General features: G+C 36.8%; 1 protein-coding gene across 1 annotated transcript; it reads left to right on the top strand.

Annotated features, from left to right (window-relative positions):
* Window positions 1–16,865: 16,865 nt before the first annotated feature.
* LOC120523930 (immunoglobulin lambda-1 light chain-like) lies at window positions 16,866–19,886 on the top strand. Its single transcript, XM_039745644.1, has 3 exons — window positions 16,866–16,959; window positions 17,219–17,584; window positions 19,197–19,886. Exons 1-3 carry the CDS (start codon window positions 16,890–16,892, stop codon window positions 19,532–19,534), a joined length of 774 nt encoding a protein of 257 aa, XP_039601578.1. The 5' UTR covers window positions 16,866–16,889; the 3' UTR covers window positions 19,535–19,886.
* The last annotated feature ends 2,793 nt before the right edge of the window (window positions 19,887–22,679 follow it).

The raw sequence follows: 22,679 nt of genomic DNA, 5'->3' as shown, positions 1-22,679 counted from the left end.
TAATGGCAAATTGCATCCACACAATGGTCTACACAGTTTGTAAAACTATGTATGGAATTTTGTAATATAAATGATGCAGTAAAGATAAATATATCTGAAGAAGAAATCATTCAAGATGAAAAAGTGTTCAAATAGTTTTGGTAAAGGTAGATGGTTGGAGAAATAGAGTGCAGTATCGGGAAGAAGGGGCAATGAAATGTGATGCTGAGGTCCAGTTGGCTTATACCACTTCAATGATTGATTCTCTCACGTACACTAAAAGGAAATAGAAGAGTTCTATAATTTGTCCATCTTCTCTTGTGCCCACCAATTTGGAGGCAGAATGACATAATATTTAGGGGTTTGTCATTCAAACCCCAAGGTTGTGGGATCAAATCCCGCTTCTGTGGCTATCAGCAAGTCACTTCACCTGTCTGAGCTCTAACTGAAGAAACAAAAAGAAACCAATCATATCTTAAATGTTGTAGGCTGCCTTGGAAAAAGGCATCAGCCAAGTCAGTAAATGTACAGTAAATTTGTGTAGCTTTAAATTGCAAGCTGAATGAGCCATGCTGCTGGTACATGCTAACACATTAAAGCAGATGCAGGATGTTGGGAAGGAAGAGCCTCATCTTAAAGCAAAGAAGAAGAGCTAGAATTACAGTTGGCCATTGCTAAAGCAGATGCTAAACTTTAACTATTTACTATGCATGAATTAATACACCTGCAATGAACTGGTGCCCAGTTCAGGGGCCTCATGTATAAACGGTGCATATGCACAGAAATGTTGTGTAAGAATGTTTCCACGTTTAAATCACGATGTATAAAACCTACACTTGGCGTAAAGCCACGCATTTTTTCACAGTACCTCATACCTTGTCGTATGCAAGTTCTCCGCTCGGTTTTGCAGACTGGCGGCACCCAGCGTCAAAGCAGTGCTACTGTTCCTGTGTGGTTACCCTTTATTTCTTAGAACCACATTCCTGAAGCGGCTTTATAAATACACTGAAACTAACCACATATTGTTTATTAGTGTAATGCATCTGATTGTAAATTACCTGTAACAATATAATGGCCCAGGGAATAGCCATAGTATTCCAAATACCATAACTGCTTTAGCGTTGTTACTCTCACTGTACCATCTTCTTCTTCTTCTTTTTCCTCTTTCAGCTGCTCCCTATAAGGGTTGCCACAGCAGATCATCTTTTTCCATATTACTCTCACTGCACCACTCGGAGTATTTATATCACTGTATCTGAGTGGAAAATCACAGCAGCAGCTGATCAGAAAGAGAATTATCGGTATACAGCATCAAGCACATTCTGCTTCAGCCACGGCAAAACATTTCAAAGCCTTTCCTGTACGGACCTTGTAGTTCAGAAACAGTTTCATCCCAAGAATTATAAACGCAATCAATCTAATTGCTCCTTGTAGAACTGTTTGTACTTATAAGTACAATTACCCCACTGTAAACTTGCACTACAGTCATAATATTGCACAACCTGCGCCACTTTATAAAGCAAGCATTTACATATGATGGCGATATCATTTTTAAGATGAAATCCAGCAAAATATGTTGATTTTATTATACAGATAAAACTTTAACTTCATTTAAATAATCTGTATTGTGAATAATGAAACATGTGAGGACACGGTGCAGCGCTAGCAAGTTCACGTATTGTTCCTGCCTTGCGCTGTATATTTGCTGAGGCTGGCGCGACACTAGAAGGATAGACGGATACAATAATTAAACACGTACTATGAAGATATTTCAATGTCCCTTAAAAGTTTTGAAGAATCGTCGTTGTAAGCTTGCAGATGGCTTAACGTCTATTACAGAGCTGATTGTGTGGCGATTGGGTATTTGGGGAAAGAAAAGTAGGGTCAGGAATTGGAGGTTGGTACATTTGCAAGAGACAGTATTGCTACAATAAATTATTTCATCGAAGGTCATGCATGGCGCAGCAGCATCTTGTGTGAGACATGAACAATCACTGTGCCATCGTGTTCCCATGTTTAATAACATGCTTTCATTCCAATCATCATGAAAATGATATCACGTATACATCTCAGTATTTTAATTATTCAGAGAGCTGTAATATCATGATTGTAATGGATTCTGTGTCCTGTCGGAGAAAGAGAAAAAATGGAAGCACGTAGTGATTCACACACATAGAGCACATTGAAGATCAAATGCAAAACAAAGCATTTAACGTGCTACTTTAGTTACGATGGGATTTGAGAAACTAGTAAATTAAATGATTTTAAGATGAAGTTTATGATGTTCTACTTTAATGACAAAGTAAACTATGTGATTAAAGTGGAAATTTCGAGATTAAAGTTGACATTTTGTGCTTTTTTCCCCACTGTGTGCATATTTCAGGCTCAGGCGGTGGGCTACAACTCGCCTTTTCACAGCGACTTTGATATGTCACTTCTTTTTTATTTTGGCTTTATTTTTGACTTGTGAACTTGAGCTTTCGAGTTTCTCCAACACGCTGTGTCACTCAATCAACTTCCTTTTGTTCATTATATCACTGTTTAAATAAATAAATAGTATGTTTTTCCTTTGCCTCCACTTGGTATTCGCTGAAATTCTTATATTTTCCACCGTGCTTTTCCCGTTGTCTTTTCACAGAACGCAGAGCTTAAGGGCGATTTATGTTGATTTGCATATTCAAAGAGGCGTAATTCTGGGAGGAATTGGGGTGGGACAGCAGGCGCGTTCACGTGCGTTACTTTTCACGCTGACCGTGATTTATGGGGCGGAAAAACGTGAAAGTTGGAGTAGGCACAGATTCCTGCATCTGAATTTTTCTGTGCGTAAGCACATTTCGGTTTTTGGGCTTACGTCATGTTATAGTTCGAATTCTACACACGGCGTTATGTATGAGGCCTCAGGAGTTGTTCCTGCCTTGCACTCTGCTTGTTGATACAGACTCCAGCTCCCTTGCAAACCTACTCAAGATAAAGCGGGATTAGAAAATGGATGCATGGATGAATGGAATTATCAATTCATCCCTTACACTACACGAAGGGACTGATGTTTTTAAAAGCGTTAGAAACTTAAATCACTATTAGACAAGAAGCAGACATACTACAGACACCTTAGCATAAAACAGTATTTACATTTGACATTTTTGTGAGATCAAATCACACAGTGAGTTAAAAAATCAGTGACATAGCATTTCAAGTACTGGGGGCCTGTTTAAGATTATGCAACATCAGAATATTATTACTGAGATTTTGGGAAAACGGCTTAGATTGTTTTCTCTTCCTCATTTGAGCATTCCATTATTGGAGGTGAGTCTTTTGAATTAAAGTTTTCCTTTTAGTCTTTTGAGCATAGTATTGAGAATAGAGATGACAGTAACAAAGACAGGGTACTCTTCCTGGAGCAGCATACCAGAGGACAGCCCAAGGTGCTTGATCACAGTTGCCAGCATATGGATCATGATAGAGGGTATAAGGAGGCAAAGATACTGCTACACAAAACTTGTATTGAAAATGCTTTGAACTGCCCAAAAATTAAATCAGGAGACAACAAAACTCTAATAATGGAGTTATGTAAATGTATTTATTCTGAAATATCTCAAGAATGCCACAAAAGAAATCCTGGTTTCATTTCAGTTTGCATACAGAGCCAATCAGTATGTATATGTATGTCTGCAATAAATTTATGTCTGAACTTTATTAACCAACACCTTGATAAGCCAGGGGCATATGTGAGGATCTTGTTTGTGGACTTTAGCTCTGCTTTCAATACAGTCATCCCAGAGCTCCAAGGTAAGAAATTCACCCAGTTCAGCCTGCCCACTTCAATCTGCCATTGGATCACAGACTTTCTTACAGCAACACTTAATACTTATGCACCACAGGGAGGTGTCCTTTCCCCACTACTCTTCTCGCTTTATTCAAATAAGTGTACCGCTGGCAATTCGCCTGTCAGACTTCTTAAATTTTCAGATGAAATTTCGTTAATAGACGAAATTTCAAATAATGATAAGTCCATACACAGATATGAGTTCAACAGTCTGAGATTGTGGTGCAGCCATAATATTTTAGACCTTAACATTCATAGATTTCAGGATACAGTCGCCTGCTCACCTATTACTTGCTATAAATAGCTCAGCTTTTGGAATAATAGAGTCATTTCTGTTTCTAGGCACTGTGCTGCCACAAAACCAAAAGTAGAACAATAACATCACATGTATTATTAAGAAAGCCCATCAAAGAAATTCAGTTTCCTTCAAGAAATATTGGTCCTGGTCTTCATAGCCATCATCGAGTCCATTCTGACCTCATGTATGGCTGTCTTCTAGTTTGGTTCTGCTTCTGTTCAGGCTAAGGCCAACTCGCAATGCATCATCAAAGCCTGTGAAAAGATCATAGGCTGTAAGATACCTCACATTCAACTGCTATATGATTCGAGGGTAAGAAAGTGGGTCGCAAAATCCTACTGATCCTACTCATCCAGGGCATCACATATTCAAAAACTTCCTTCCAGCAAATGTGTTTGTGGAGTGAAAGCTAAAACAACATGTCACCTAAACAGTTTTTTTCCAGATGCAGTTATTCTGACTAATCAAGTCTGAGCTTCTACTCAGTATCTATGTATAACTGCACACTACACTGCCTGAACATTTTTATCCTACTATCTGCTTTTTTTATTACCCTTGTATACTGCATCATTTTTAATCTTATATTTTATCTTCTTATATTTATCTTTTGTATTCTGTCAGGACATACAGTATTCCGAGTAAACATTAGTGTACCTGCTCAATAAAGTAAATTCTGATTCTGATGTTAAAACTTCCCTCAGTCCAATTTATTATGTTTCCGGAGGTCTCAGAATTGACATTTTCATAAAAACTAAGGTGGATCACAGGAATATAATTTCAGATTACCTAAAATGTATCATGATCCCCACAGGCCCCAGGGTGTTGAAGCTCAAAAGGCCTTTCCAGTGCTAGAAAAAAAAAATACTTAAAAAAGGCAAATGAAAAATAAGTAAACAAACAACAATCACAACATACTTCTCTTATAAGGTGTTCACCAGGGTGTAATGTAATAATCTAGGAGCATGGATATATCTGTATGAAACCATGGGCCGTTCCTCAGGTTTATAACCACACCAGTTTCTTAGATAATAAATACAACTTCTTGACAATGTTTGCCATGAACAGAATGTGGAGGACATAAACACCTATAGTAAAATAAGGACAAACATGAATTGCTTTAACCCAAGAGACATGAAAAACTGTATGAATACAAAAATGTGATGGTAAAGCCAACTTATATGAAACAGGACCCATGTGTTTTATAATGGAGTAAAGACTAATAAATTGCTGAGCCAACTTTCAAGACAGAATCTTCAAGTGAATGTTTTGCATTGTGAGCCTCCCCTTCTGCCCACCCTGAAACACTGGGGCTGTTTGCAGGCAGCAAATTTCTTACCAGAGGTTTCAACTGTCTTCAAGTACTCCCTAACTGTACTCAAAGAATTGTGAAACCTAGCAATATACTTTGCCAAGCTAGGGATTAAGTATGACACAGCATCCAACTACAAAAGAGGGAGTTTCAAACAATACAAATACTGTACTTGAAGTTGAACATCCTGATAACTGAGTGAAATAATACATTATAAGTGAATGTGGCTAGACATAGCATAGAATTCCAGTCATTCTCAAAATCATTCGCTGTAGAGTATAAATCTTTTTAAATTTAATATTGACTAGTGTCGTTTAGCTGATCACTTCAGGATGACACCCTAATGCCAGATTAAGTGTCCACCCCACTTTAGCACAAAACAATTGTCCGAGTAGAAAACAAATCTCTTTGAAAAATTATTGAGCTACTAAAACCATGAACATGAACTATGTCAACAAAGATCACAGCTAATTATCTGGACCAAGGGACTTTCTTCAGGGGAAAGAAACATGTATGTAGTGTCTGTAAAACATATTTAACTCTTTGGAAGTTTTCATATTTTATTATTTTACAATATTGAATCACAGTACAGTTAATGTGGAATTTTAAAAATTGATCAACGGAAAAAGACCACATGCACTTCAGAACAGGTCATCCACCTGAAGCTAAGTATGTTCTGTCCCAGCCAGTACTTGGATAGGAGACCTTCTAGGAAAAGCTTGGGTTGCTTCTGGAAGAGATGTTGGTGAGGCCAGCAGGGGGTGCTTACTCTGTGATCTGAATGTGAAGCCCAATGCACCAGTGTAGAGATGGCGACAGTCCTTTGGATGAGATGTAAAACCGAGGTCCTGACTCTCTCTGGTCATAAAAGATCCCTGGGCATCCTTCATAAAGAGCAGTGTGTATCCTGATGTCCAGGCTAAATTGTCCTCCACAGCCTAGTCATTTTGGACCCTGACTCCAATTGGCTATCTCTCTCACCAATCCACGACCTAACATCAAATGTGTGGTGAGTGTACTGGCATAAAAATGGCTGCCGTCACATCATTCTGGTAGATGCTGCACAGTAGTGGCGATTGAAGTGGCTCCCCACTTACTATGGAAAAGCACTTTGAGTAATGAGAAATGTGCTATATACGGTAAATGTAAAGAATTATTATTATTATTCATGTATTAACATGTCAAAGTGAAAGCAAAGCTCTGCAAATTGACGTAAACTAAATCAATTACAAATGTTAAATACAAAATAGTTAATTGCATAAGTATTCATGCTCTTCAAGTCAGTATTTACTAGATGCGCCTTTGAAAGACATGGCAACGATGAGTCTGTGTACACAGGTCTCTCTCTCTCTCCCTATCATATGGAAACTGATCATTTTCCTCATTCTGTTTCCAAAATTACTCATGCTTTGTCAGGTTGCTTGGGGTCATAAGTGAACAGCTTTTATCAAATCCAGCCATCGTGTCAATTGGATTGACATCTGCACATTGTCTCAACCACTCTGGAACATTACCATTGTTTTTTATATAGTTTCTGTGTAGCTGTGGGTTTTTGCTTGGTATTATAATGTTACTGGAAATCTTCTCTAATGGAGCACAGCACAGTACACAAGTGGGACAACACATTCCTTTATTCCTTTCTCTTTCTAAGTCTGCTGCCTCTCTTTGTCTCCCAGCAAGCTTTGTCTTCCTTCTTCTGACTTTTATAGGGCACACGGAAGTGCTCCTGGTCTTCCAAGATCCTCTTCCGGCAGCATTTCCAGGTGTGGCAGAAGTGTTGCCACCCAGGGCTCTGAAACTGTCCAGGCGTCCCCTGGTGGTGGCCACAGGCCCCAGTAGGGTTGAGCTTCTAAGCTTCAAACCTGTGGCCCTGCTGTGAGCCAGGGAGGTTGCCCTCTCATGTTCAGGAGAAGGTATTCTGGCCTTAAATTCATCTTTAAATCGTTTCATTTACTCATTTCTCAGATACCATTGTAACTAAAGTAGCATGTTAAATGCTTTGTTTTATATGTGTTTTTCTGTGTGTGTGAATCACTATGTGCTTCTTAAACTGTCTTTCTCTTCCTCCAACAGGACACAGAATCCTTTACATTCATATTACAGTTCTCTGAATAATTAAAATACTGAGATGTATACTTGACACCATTTTCATGATGATAGGAATTAAATCATGTTATTAAACATGGGAACACAGTGGCACAGTGATAGTGACGAGCTGGCACCCCGTCCACAGATTGTTCCTGCCTCCCGCAAGATGCTTGCTGTGCCGTGCGCGACATTCAATGAAATAATTTATTGCAGCAGTACTGTCTGTTTCAAACGTATTAACCTCCAATTCCTTTTCTTTCTCCAAATACCCAATCGGCACACAATCAGCTCTGTAATAGACGTTAAGCCATCTGTAAGCTTAGAACGCCAATTCTTCAAAACGTAAATATCTTCATAGTACATGTTAAATTATTCTATCCATCTATCCTTCCAGTGTTGCTCCAGCCCCTGCAAAAATTCAGTGCGAGGCAGGAACAATCCCTTAATGAGTTGCTAGCTCCTTGCTAGCACTGTGACACCGTGTCCTCATGTTTAATTATTAACAATTTAGATTATTTAAATGACGTTAACATTTTATTTGTATAATGTAATAAACATATTTTGCTGCATTTCATCTTAAAAATGATATAGTCATCGTATGTAAATACGCTCTTTATAGAGTGGCTCAGGTTGTGCAATATTATAGCTGTATCGCAAGTTTACAGTGATGTAATTGTACTAATAAGTACACACAGTTCTGCTGGAGCACTTGATGGACTGATTGAGTGCGTTTATGGTTCTTGGGATGAAACTGTTTCTGAACCGCTCTGAAGCGTTTGTCGTATGAGAGTAATTCTAATTGTGCATGGCTGGGACAGTGTGTGCTTGACTGATAATTCTCTTTTCCGATCAGCTGTTGTAGAGCTGCAAATTCACACTCAGATGCAGTGGGATAAATACTCTGAGTGGTGCATTGAGAGGAACGCTAAAGCAGCTATGGTATTTGGAATAGATTGGCCATTCCGTGGACCATTATATTGTTACAGGTTAATTACAATCAGCTGCCTTAAACTAATAAAAAATATGCGGTTAATTTCAGTGTATATGATTAAGCTGCGTCAGGGATGTGGATCTAAAAAAAAAAGGGAAACCACACTGGAACAGAAACACTACTTTGATGCTAGGTGCTGGCATTGCAAAACCAAGCGGAGAACTTGCGTTTGCCAGGGTTTGAGCTAGTGTGAGATTGTGTGTGACTTTATGCCAAGTTTAGGTTGTATACATCGCAATTTGAGCAAGGATACGGGAGTATGCAACATTTTTGTATGTACACACCGTTTATGCATGAGGCCGCTGGGCAGTAGTTGTTGTCTGCACAGCTTCTCCAAACAGCTAAATATAATTATGTATAGAATAAGTGGCACATGATGGTCATTCAAGAACTATAGTAAAGTTTTGTACCAAAATTGGCTAAGCATTGCCCTATAGATATGGCCTTAGGAAACCACTGCACATAGGATACCATCTTAGCCTCGAACACATCTGTGATTTATTGGTGGCTGGTCAAGACACTGGCAGTGGATGCAGTTGCGAAACTCAATGGCACTGCACACCATAACACCTGATACTGTGCACATCTGGTGCTTCAAAATGCATGCCACCAGGAACCTTTTGCCATGGTGCCTCTATACACAGATGTTTCAATCATGGCACAGTAAATTAAACTGGGACACGACCCAAAAACAAAGTGAGTTAAAAGGCCCCACTGCTGCAAATGCCATATGACCTATGACAGTTGCTGTAATGTTCAACCCATTTCTGACATGCAGACAAGATGTCTGTCTCTCTTTTTTGGTGTGTTGAGGTGCTCCAGACCCCTTACATTGATGTTTCCGACCCTTTTCTACCCACTAACACTATACACTCAGCACTGTGCTTGCGTTCAATGAAAAACATTAACACTGAGGTCAGCTGAAGCATAATCTACCTTTCTGTTTTCCCACATTTAGCCTTGCTCAAAGTCCACAAGCGGGGCATATGGTTGTCACCATCTTCACAGAGCCAATAAGGTTCTTTTTGTAGGCTCCTGTTTTACCTACTGTGGTAAAGTCTACACTAATCATTTTAACATTCTATCTTGATCTATATATCCTGTAAGCTTTAGACCAATATGATGTATTTTTCCAGTGTTGAAATTTTAATGGCAAGTAGTGTATTTTTATAGTCCGTGAGATTCTTATTCTTCTTCCACTTCTTTGTGGGGTCAACGTGTTTGATCAACTTTCTCCATACAGCTTGGTCCTGCACCTCCACCCCAGTTAGATTATTTTCCTTCAAATCTTCTTTTACTTTATCCATCCACCTCACTTTGGCCCCCCTCACTTTCTCTTTCCCGTACTCCATTCCTGTCACTATTTTGCCTAAGTAATCATTGTCTGTTGTCATTACATGTCCATACCACTTCAACCTGCAGTACTTCCACATATTTTTTTAGATACGTTTCTCACTTTTGTTGTACCTCTGATTGTCTCATTTCTTATTCTTTCTTTTTTGTAACTCCACACATCCACCTCATAAACCTAATTTCTGCCACATCTAACTTCTCCTCCTACACTCTCGTTACTGCCTATGTCTCAGTTATATACACCATTGTTGGTCTTACCACTCTCTTATAAACCTTACCTTTAACCTTCTTACATTTTTTATCACACAATACTCCGGATACCTTCTTCCAATTGCTCCATCCACACCACACTCTATGAGTTATCTCTGTATCTAGTTCTCCATTATGGGCTAATATTGATCTTAGATATTTAAATTGACCCACTCTTTTTAATATATCTCCCTGCAGGCTCTTATGAAACCGGATCATCATATTTTGTCGTCTTCCTATTTTTTGTCAGTCCTCTATCTTCCAAGGCCCTTCTCCATTCTTTGAACTTCCTCTCCACTTTCTCTTTTCTGGTGTTACATAACACAATATCATCAGCAAAAGGCCTACACCAGGGGGAGTGGTCTGTTATCTCATGACTCATCACCACCATAACCAGGTCAAATAGGTAAAGACTTAAAGAAGATCCCTGGTGCAGACCTCTAACTAGGATCTAGCCTGTTATCCTAACACTGTTTTTAACCTGAGTCATCTCTTCCTCATACATATCCTGGACAGTCCTCACATATTTCTCTGGTATTCCATTCTCTTTCATCCACATCCAGACCTCTTGATTTGGCTCTCTATCATAAGCCTTCTCCAAATCAATAACACCATATGCAAACCTTTTTGTTTTTCTCGATGCTTCTCTATGAGCTGTTTCAATGGAAAAACTGCATCAGTTGTTCCTCTCCCTGACATAGAACTGAGCTGCTCCTCCCCTATGGTGGTCTCTTCCTTGATTCTTTTTTCTATAACCCTTTTCATTATGTGTTACATCAGCTTTATCCTGTCAACAATCCACAATCCTGAATATTGCCCTTCTCCTTATAAATGGTACAATCACATTGTTCCTCCATGCTTGTGGTATTGTCTCCTGTTTACAGATCTTCTGCATTAGATCCCACAAACTTCTGCTGGTGTTTCATCTGGTCCTGTTGCTTTTCGCAGTCATTATCCGAATATTCAGTATCCTTTAAACTTAGCATTTTCTTCCCCTTTCCTGTCTTCTTCTTCTTCTGGATTAACTTCTTTAGCCAGACCCATCCTTGGCTTACACATTGCCCATGAGATATGCCCTAGCATTTTCCGAAGCTGATTAGACTGATTCGATCATTAATGTTTTGGGAAAATTTTTACAGCCACATACTCTTCCTGACACTAACCCTCTCTGTTTTTCTGTGCTTGAAACCAGCACCACTGGTTTGACCCATGGTGGATAGATTATTTCCTGAGCTTCTGCAAATCCTAAATATCTGACAGTCTATGAATATATCTAAGTGTGCATTCATTTGGTTGTTGGATGTTGTTATACCTCCTACGTCACCTTGGTATTAAGCATATTTACATTATTAATGCATATTTACATCAATTAGAGGACTAGTAAGTTAAGTGACACCCTCAGGTTTGTAGTGACTTTGTAAAGCAATTCCTAATTGTATTAAGGCACAGTGTATCCATCTATTTTTCTAACATGTTTATCTAGATCAGAGTCATGCAGAACCAATGCCTATCAAAGCAGAATGAAAGCATAGAGCAGGAGCCATTCATGCTTCTTTAGTAAACTGTTTTACGTAAAACTAAGCATTAGGCTAAAATTGTATTACCCATTAACATCGTAAGCAATTTAGTTATGCTCATATATTATAAATTAAGCAAGCTATTGTTTACCTACAACAAGTTTCTTACTCGCTGTAACATGAGAATGTGATCATAATCAATATACATGGAAATGGATACCAATTAATTCATTAGAAATTCTCAATATTGCTTTGGAATTATGAAAGCAGGGATAACAACAAAATATTATATGTATATCAATTATTTATGCCTTTTAGCACTGAAGAGGATAATATTCATTAGTTTAGCATATTTACAGACCAATGCTGAACAACAGCTGACAATATCAAAAAATGTTCATGAAAAATATCTCATACATGACCATAGCATCCCACTCTTATATTTTCAATAGAATATTGGAACATTAGAAAACTAAAGGTTTAATGTATGCACTTAAAAATGTTATTTGGTCCTGTTCAGTATCTCCTTAGTAATCCTTATTACTGAAGGATATTATTAATTTTTATACGTGTGAAAATTGTTACAAAGACAAATATCAAATAAATGTGTTCAAACAGAACTGAGTATTTGAATTGTAGATCCATCTCCAGTGGTTACATTAATTATTTGACAGTGAACCACAACTGGAGTACCTTGAGATTATTCAGCAGTGGTCTGTGAAAATGCATAAATGAATTGACCATCAAAAAAAATTGTTAAGGCATTTTAGATATGCCCAAGTACAAGGCATATTTTCTTCCTGGTCATGTTTTTACTTTACTTTAATGTACACTTTGCAATGTTTGAATGTTGAAATCATGTGGAGGGCATAGTTAGCAAATTAATAAGCTGTTACTGGGCTGGACTCCAGCTCAATGCAAGGTGGTGGTGGTGTTCTTAAGTTCAAATGCTCAGTCGCACCTTAATACATTTCATTTTTATTCTTGAAAAGAAATTTCTGGAAGTGGTTTATTTAACAATTTTTTCTTTTAAATATGTGTTGATATGTGGATTATAAGTAATGTGAGTTTTCTTCATGGACCCTTTCGATATCTTTTGCTGTTGTCCAGCATTGGTCTCTATAGACACCTATTACTTTTGTTATGTCCATTCTGAATGAAAACATCAAATTAAATTTACTACATGGTAAGTAATACATAACAAAACTATTTTTTGGGTGAAGTACTGTATTTCTTTAACATTTGATAGAGATAAGAACATTAGAGAATGAAGCCTCGCATAATCAGTTAAATATTGCAAACAGTTGTAAAATTTTAAACTTAAGAGCATTTTCTTGCAATATGTAATTATGTACTTAAACAATAAATAACTTGCATAGGTTATGGATATGCATTGTGTGACGGTCAGAAAAAAAGAAAAGCCTGATGACAAGGTTGAATCAATAATTGACAAATAGGAAACTTTTTTTTTTCTTTTTTACAATTTAAAGTAGATAACTAGAGTCAGTATTGTAAATAGCTGGATCACATTTTTGGTACTGAATGGTAAAGACAGACCTTAATTCCAATCTCTGTGTGGCCAGGGATTCATATAATCCTGTTGCATGATATACTGCAGTTTGTTTATTTAGACCAATTGTTTAATATATTTTAAAGTCAACTGTGGTGGGCTGGTGCCCTGCCTGGGGTTTGTTTCCTGCCTTCCGCCCTGTGTTGGCTATGATTGGCTCCAGCAGACCCCTGTGACCCTGTAGTTAGGATGTAGCAGATTGGATAAAGGATGGATGGATGGATTTTAAAGTCATATTACAATCTCTTTATTTTGCCACATGAAAAGAATATTCCAAGTGACTCAGACTAATTTTGAACCCTCTTTAGCACTGAGGTAAAATTTTAATTTACATCTTAGACTGTATCCGCCTGTTTCCTAAAATAATGGCACAAGTTTACTTTGACGCTGCATCGGTAAACAAACCATGATGTGAGATTAGTAAATAACATAACACAATCAGTTACACACTCTTACTCTCTCAGCCTTTAAATAGTTAGGATGGAGTTTGCCCCCTTGTCTATTGACCCTGTTCTTTCATAGGTAGATACAGAACATTAAAGTAATAGATTGTTTTTTTCCACAAGACCCCAGTATGAGGGGAGGAATAAAGTATTTATCTATCTGTTGTGTCTACCACATATAGTATTTGAGTCTAAGAGCAGATATTTAAGTAAAAACTAGAGTTTAGTGGTCTTACATGTGCAGTAGGTCTTTTCTATCTGAATCATTCTCTAAAATAGACAAATAAGCAGACATAAGATTATGGAATCTGGTACATCTGCACCTAAAAATAAAGAAGTTAGTAAGTAAAAATTGGTTCTGATTAATGGTAGCCAGAGACCACCTCGGGAATTTTTTTTGTTTGAGCAAACACAGTACCGGTTTTGTTATAAGTGGAGTTCAGTTTTAATCTTAAGCCTCGTTGTCCCTTTTATTTGGTTCAGCTGTTCTTCCCTAAAAATGAAATGTTAAGTCAGTAACAGCATCATATGTGCAGATTAAGCTCCTTGTGAGAGTGGGTGACACTTGTGCTGATATGTGAAACAAACACTTAGACAACAGTGATACTGTGAATAGACACAGTTGGAGGCTAACAGAATGAGGCAGATGGAGGTTCTAGAATAGTTTAGTAATTTAGCATAATCTATTGGCCACCACAGTCAGGAGGCCTGCCATTGACCCAAACTCACTGACGCAGACTCGGATGCTTAGCTTTAAAAATGTAACAGACACCCAGCAGAGAATGGACAGCGCCTCTCAAGTTCAGACAGATATTGCTGTAGAATTTTATTACAGCAAGGTTTACAATCACCGAGTCATTTTAAATAGCTGACCTTTTCTCTTCTTATTCTGGGCTAAGTTACTAGTTATAGGACGATTTGTACTTTTTGGCTTAACTTAACTTTTCTTTGTCAATTTCTGATCCATTCACTGTTTTCTTAATCAGTTAATTGCATCCAAACACTGACAATCCACAGAGAAAGAAGCAGACACAATCAGACAATGGCGTCCATCTTTATTCTTATTAGTAAGCAATTGAATAAACAGTCACTTCATCGTGTCATTCTCTCATTTTCTCCACTGTCCTAATTCAAGATTGAATCTAAAATCTAGAATTGAAACAAAAAATGAGAACAAATTCTTAAAAACTACAACAAAGAAAACGGTAGCATAGAAATTCCCCATGTTTCTAAATTCATTTTGCAAGCCCAACATACACCTTCGTTATTTCACAGAAATTATAAATATACAAAGGAACCTAGAGGGTCAGCCGTGTTTTAGTTTGAAGGGAACCAGCCATTCTGTTGAACTCACCTCATCGATTCCTATTCAGTTACTATTTCCAAACGGTTTTCACCGTCTTTTGCATTGTCCTTAGTTTTCCCTATATTTACATTTCCCCTGAGTGTTTGTACTCGTTTTTTAAAATAAATGCAGCCAATTTGAAGTCCTGGACTGTATGGCATTTAGCCAGGATGTGGAGAGAAGACAGAGGCGTGCCACTCCTGTTACAGTACCAGGCAACAGTGGAGCATCAATCAAATATTATGTGAACATTGCTGACATTAACAGACCTGACTTCTCATTAATTTGATACCATTTATATTTTACTAGGAATCACTAGTACAACTTTATAAGCTCCCCTATGAGTTGTATCTTTACATGAGCCCCTTTTTTTGTGCTCTGTCAAATCATATTGCAATAACACTACACAAGGCGTTTATACCTCTCTGTCAGGTTCAAACGATTTTTTGGTTTTCAATTTCACACTTCTGTGATCTTTTCTAAATGTAGCATCATAGGCAGCTGTTTCAGCCACAAAAGATGTCAGGGTCAGCCCCGGAATAAAATTAGAAAGAGATTGTTTGTGCCGCTCTAGACTTGATGCAAATCTTTTCCTTCTAGTTCCATCTATTTGAGTTTGCCTTTGTCTAGAAATCAAACTGATGTTTATTTAAAATGTTTAATTATAGTGCAATAAATTAATTTATATAAGTGAAATATTTGTAAATTAGTTGAATTATATTACAAACATTTAATTGTATCTTAAAATTAAAGTTATGGATTTGTTAAAATTTGGATTTTTCATCAGTATACATTTAGTTTTGTAATTTATGTACAGAATTTTTAAGCAGTTTTAATAGAAAGTTCCATTTTCAGTGATAAATATGGTGCCAATAAAATTGCGAAGTGTTCAAAGACAACTTCTATCTTTCATTGTAATTAAATATCTTTTTAATTCATATATGTTAACAACTATCCTTATACAAATGTTTCAATTTCTTTTTTTATAAATCATGTAATGGCGATGAATTACTTACAAGTGATCCATTTAGAGATCAATTTCTCAAAACTTCATATTGCATTATGTCTAAGAAACAACATAACTGGGCAGAAAGCTGAACCCAACACAGTCTATTTCTGAATGCACTCAGTCACACTGAGCCAATTTAGTGTTGACAAATAACACTTCAGGTACTTGGGATGTTATCACTTGGGCACAGGCACAATGCCAAACTTTACCATTTTTTTAATCCATTTAATCCAAGTTATTGATATGCACTTGATATTTTATATAATTTTGTTGATACTCAAATAAATAACAATGTAACCAATACCTGTGTTGCTTTGATCAGTTCAGTTTTTGATACGAAGCAGCAAAAATTTAACAATCCTCTTCTTGACTTTTTTTTAAATATTCTGTGCATGTTGTGAATATTATCACTCAGAGGAATATAGCAAGTAAAATTATCATGAATGACAAAATTAAGTTAAAACTTACGCAAGGTAAGTCTATTAATTATAAATGTAACTGCTGAAGTTGTCATAAGTCATTAAAGCAATAAGAAAATTAATTAATTAATTAACAGAGCTTAAGTAAGTTAGAATCTGGTAGTGTTCTACATTATTGTGACTGGGATCATGTGTTAAACAAAAAGAGTCCGCCAGAATTTTTTTTTGTTTTGTTTTGTTTCTTTCCAAATTAGGAGTTGGCTTACAAAAATATGCCACAAGTGGACTGTGAGATGCAGGTGCAGAGCAAATTTGAAAGAAAACATTCTGCTGACTCTCAGTCTGTACGCGCTGAATGCGGATTGGTCTGTTGAGAAAAACAATATATGCAATGACCAATGAAACACATCTTTGAAGGAATTTATTTATACATCATAACATAATTGCATTATATATAGCAGTATGCTACTTTGGCATTTTGCAGATTGCTGAAAAAATGTTTGGATCACTACATCAGCTTGTTAAAATGAATCTTTTACAGATCTTTTGCGCCAATTTATTGCTTGGTGAGTAAGAGAAGGGAAAGGAAAGGAAATAAAAATATAGTCAAAATAAACCAATATTAAGAAATTCATGTTGCAAATATTTTTGTCTGAAGTTTCATTATTAATGTATGACAGGTCTAATTTGATAAAAGTTTACTTTGTAAATGTAGTGATTTATAATAGCATGTAGGGATGCATATTTTTAAGTATATCTTTCTTTCTTTCTTTCTTTCTTTCTTTCTTTCTTTCTTTCTTTCTTTCTTTCTTTCTTTCTTTTCAGGCCTTTCAATAGCCGGTACTGCTATTCTCTCTCAGTCTCCATCAGCCATCCCTGAAACTCCTGGACAGTCCATCACTCTGGAATGTGCTATGAAAAATGAAAATGTTTCAAGGGTGTACATACTCTGGATTCGCCAATCACCTGGAAAAGCTCCTGAAGGTGTTCTGCAGTACTTTTCTGACAACAGAGTCTCCAGAGGTCCAGGGATATCAGATCGATTTGTGCCTTCAAGAGATACAGTCAGGAGTTATTTCCTTCTTACAATTAATAATGTCCAAGTAAATGATGACTCCAAATACTTCTGTTTTGTTGACTATGCTGATGGCCAGCAAGCATGGGGAGAAGGTACTCGTGTTCAAGTGCTGAGTGAGTACAGTTGATTAAGTTCATGGCAGCACTAGATTTGTTTCTTGAATGTTTACAGTGATGAATGTTGCTGAACATATGCCGACATATTCAGACCTGCTTAGCCATGCCAAGTCAAGTAGGTACACAAAGAACATCTGATGAGAGAGCCTATTAACATTTCACTGACTTTATTGGAAATATTTCAAAGAGTTTGTATTTAATTCATATCCAAGTGCTAAATACAATGCAGCAGAAGAATAAGTATTTTAAAGGTTTAAAGACATGCTGTAGTAATATTAAACATTCATCAGAAAATATCAGGCATTGGCATACAGACTTAATGATGTGCTTGGTCAAAAACAATCATTCAGAAATTAATTGGCAGTTCAAAATCAAACAAGGGTTTCTTTAAATTTTTTGCTATATTTCTGAACATAAGCTGCTGAGTTCATTGTCTGTTCATACATTTTTACAATAATAGCACGATTAGTATTTAAAATGAATTCAAGACAGTTACAATAAACTTTTTGGTGATTTAAGTAACACAAACAAAACACTAATTATTAAGCAGTTAGTAAAAATTGATTAAAACTGATGCAATATACTATTTGAAATTGGAAAAAATCTAATTCTCACTTAGAGGATCTGTTTAAAGCTTTTTTAAAACCTTGCAGGATCTAATCAGTAACATTTTAGAATAAGCACTTATATTGGGGGAAAAGACTACTTTTTCTCTTTACTACTCTCAACAGTTTTGCTTTGGCTGTTAGCCTTTCTCTCTTTCTCATGGGTGGGGCTGAAATTAAATATAGTTTTGTTAAGTTTGACTTGATTATATGGAATGTTACATGCCTTTAATAAATTTAATAAAAGATCGAGAAAAAAAAACTGATTAAAACGGTGATTTTCTTCTATTAATCTGTCCTTTTGAAATACATGACTACATTTAACAAAAATCAATATAGTGAAGTAGGGACCTTTTATAGATTTTATTTGTTAAAAATCTGCAGCTCCACATCTTCCAAATTTTAAAAGTTATAAGTGTTTTGTATATAAAAAGAAAATCATAAAAATACATTTAAAAGAAGTCAGAAATGCACTTTCTGATAACAATTTAGTCTGCCATGTTTTAAGTCTGAATATTTTCTAACCCGCTGAATCCGAATACAGGGTCAGGGGGGTCTGCCGGAGCCAATCCCAGCCAACACAGGGCACAAGGCAGGAACCAATCCTGGGCAGGGTGCTAACCCACCGCAGTTTTATTATTATTTACTTTCTTTTTGTTTTCTCTACACTGATTTTGAAGTTATTCGATGCATCTGTTATATTATTTTTTTGTTTGATTGAGTAACATACAGTTGTAATCTTTCGCTTTTTGAAAATTAAAAAAAAAAACCAAAATCACTGACTTTTTAAATTTACATGTCATTTATATTTAAAAAAAGATTTTTTTCTTATGCTATTTTTCTTATGCTAAATTCATGTATTTATAATTAGTTACATATATGTGTATTAGAAATTTTTATTTAAACAAAGATTTTTAAAGTTAAGCTAACTCCTCACAACAATCTAAAAAAAAAAATCATATTGTTGCACTATAAAGAATCTTTCTTTATTATCTTTCCTCCAGGAAGTCACTTACCTCCCCCATCTGTTCAAGTTCTTCCTCCCCCACAAGAGCAGCTCAGTGGTTCAGGCCAAGTGACTCTCAGCTGCCTGGTGAGCGGCTTCTTCCCGGGGTACATAGACATCCAGTGGAGTGTGGATGGTCAGCGAGTGACGGACAACATTCAGTCCAGCCCGGTGTCCTTGGACAGCAGTGGAAATTCCTACCTGGCTATTAGTTACCTGAAGCTGCCTGCTGCTGACTGGAAGAGCCATGCGAGATACTCCTGTGTGGCCACTCATGAGTCCAGTAAGGTCCCAGTCATTGGCTCCATTGCCCCTCAAGACTGCAAGCCTCTCTAAAGGGGGTGTTTGCATTCTAAAGGCTTTTTAATTTAAAGTGCATTAGTTTAATTTCACAAATGCAGAGCAGAATCCTTTGACAAAATAAATTTAAATGCCAATTAAAAAGAATAATATTTGTATGCGTTTGTTCTGTTTTATATTCACAAGTGTGTGGTTTAAAATGAACAAATGCAAAATGAGTTAGATTTTTTAGAATGAAATTGCTAAGTGGAAAGTCTGCCAAGTTAAAATATTAATCGCTTCTGAGAATTCTTGCCTGGCTATTAGTTACGTGAGGCTTCCTGCTGCTGACTGGAAGAGTAACGTGTGATACTTCTGTATAGTCATTATGAGTCCAGTGCCAGTCATTGTCCAGTGCCAGTCATTGGTTTTGTGCAAGTCTCTCTAAAGGGATTTGGTTTAATTTCAGAAATGTAGAAATTAGCTCTTTAAAAGAAATGCTTTTGCTCAAATGAAAATTAAAGAATTTATGAGTGTTTGCTATGCTTTCTTTTCATTAGATACAATATTAATGATATATTTTAATAAAAATGTTGAAAATGTTTTAACAGAATTGAAGCATTTCTTGGTCCTTGTTTAACCAATGGCAGAGCTCTCTGAATTTCTGAAAGATCAGCTAAAGAAATCCAAATAGGGGAGACTATCACTACCCCTCAATAAAAGATTGTGTAGAGACAGCCTCGTGTCCAAAACAAAAATCTCTGCTGTGAAGCCAATATCTTACTTATAGGTTGGAAGAACAAGTAAAACCTATAGATAAGAGAATCCACAACATGGATTCTTCAGCCCTTCTCACCCTTTCAGTCCTGGTTGAAGTTTAAATATGACAGTCATTTCCATATTTGTTTGGACTGAACGTTTTCCTCTTGTACCTAAAAAAGAAAGTATGACAGGAGAAATTCCTCACATTCTGTGTGGGTCGCCCTTTTAGAGGAAGCCTCTACAGAAAGAACATTAAATCATTTATGTTTTCACATCTTGAGAATTGCCTTAATTTGGAATTAACACTCTCTAATTGTTGTGTGCTTTTCATGAAATACCTTGCCATTGTGCCATTATTTTCTTACATTTTTGTTAGGCGCACTGTATCAAATCTGTGTTTGACTGTAATGATCAACATGACAGATGTTTGTCAAGGGTGACAGTGAGTTGAAAGGTTCTGCAGGGGCTTCATACCATCTAGGTGTTGGGTTGAACCACTGGACTGAGGGGAGGCAAAACAGTCGTCTGGGAGTTGGCGGAAGTGATGGTGTCTGGAGAAGGACTAAAGGCCACTCAGGAGCTGCAGAACATTTCAGTCATGTTCTAGTCAAATGTATAGGTGTTTGGCCATTAAAGGAGATGGCTATTACCTCCAAGAGGTCAGGGGTGACCTGAAACAACAAAAACAACATTTATTTCTATAGAACATTTTCATACAAATAATGTAGCTCAAAGTGCTTTATATGATGAAGAAAGAGAAAAGAGACAAAGTAAGAAATAAAACCAGAGAACACTAATTAACATAGAATAAGAGTAAGGTCCGATGGCCAGGGAGGACAGAAAAAGCAAAAAAAAAAAACTCCAGATGGCTGGAGAAAAAATAAAATCTGCAGGGGTTCCAGGCTCCACTGAACTAACAACGCGACTTCTAAAAGCCAACTTTATGCACTAGTAATGATTTAGGGGTGTCATATTAAAGGGGGTAAATACATACAGTATATGATCCGTTACTTTGTGTTTCATCTTATTTTAGACCACTTTGCAGAGGTCTGTTTTTCACTTTTGACATTTAAAGAGTCTTTTTCTGTTGATCAATGTCAAAAAGCCAAATCTGACCCACTCTGCTTCAATGTTGTATAACTAAAAGTGAAAATGGTCACGTGGTTGAATACTTTGTATAGGCAACCATATAATCACTCTGAAAATCACAGCAATTATTGACTGCGCAGGTTACATCATCATGGAAAGTTTACATTTACTTTGTTTCTATAAGTTATCAAAAAGTACTGTAAATATACTGCTGTAGAAAAATTAAATGAATCAATACTGAGTGTCCACTTTATTAGGACCACCCACTTATTAACACAAACAGCCAATCACGTAGTTGGAACTCGGTATACACAGCAGGATCTGACAGGAAGTATCACTGCCTGGTTTGGGAACAGCAAGTGTCTGTCAAGCCATGAAGTCCCAACTGCATTAAAGAAAGGTGTGTGCATCTGTTGGGGGGTACATTCCCACTAAAGTCACAAAACCACTGTCAGGTAAATTGACTAAGGTTGTAGAAATGGTCGTGTTGCCCTTTTTTAAAAAACACCTAACTCATTCAGGTAAGTTTAGAATTGGGAGTGGAGCACTGACAAGGATTCAGCTAAAGGGGATTATGAAGTCAATGACAAGGCAGAATTCAACAGCCAAGATGGAATTAAAAAGAAGCAGTGGGAAATGCAGGGATAAGTCTGAGTGAGGCTAATCTTGTTATGTTTTGCATGTCAGCTTTTTTTTTAATTCTATATCAGTTAAATTAACACATCCATTTTTGTTTTTAGTTTGTTGATGCCATTGCATTCTTTTTGGTTTGCGGTTCACTCAAGAGCATTAACACCACATTAGCATTGCTGCTTAACATGACCCTGTTTGATCTCAACTCCATACAGTGCCTGTGCCTATTTGGCATGCTTTACCCTTGTCTGTGTGAGTTTTCTACAGATATGTAATTTTCCTTCTTTTTCTCAAAAACATATGCATTGGTTGGATACCAACTCTTCACTGGTTGGGTATGAGTATTGTTGAGTATAGGTGTGTGTGTGTGTGTGCAGACTCTTCCAAGTTTGTTCACTTGAAATTTATTATAAATTTTAAAATTATGTATTTGATTTTCTTACTTTAAATGTACTGTACCCTAGTTTGTTTTGCAAATTACCTTGTTATGTAAAGCTCTGAGAATTTCACTATTTAGAATAAAAAGTGTCTGGCAGAGATGTACTGGCATTCCATCCAGAGCTGTAGCAGTCATGAGGATGCTAAGATTTTATTGTTGGAATGCCAGGAACACACTTAACCTTGATCCAGCATGCACACACTCACAAGCATACAGATATTAATTAAATATTGAAGATAATAAAGAAGAATATCACACAGAAGCATCTACACAATGGTC

This window comes from Polypterus senegalus, chromosome 1 (assembly GCF_016835505.1).
Source record: "Polypterus senegalus isolate Bchr_013 chromosome 1, ASM1683550v1, whole genome shotgun sequence".
NCBI classification, from domain to species: domain Eukaryota; kingdom Metazoa; phylum Chordata; class Cladistia; order Polypteriformes; family Polypteridae; genus Polypterus; species Polypterus senegalus.
Note: the sequence above shows the minus strand (reverse complement) of the source record. Positions and strands in the feature narration are given on the sequence as shown.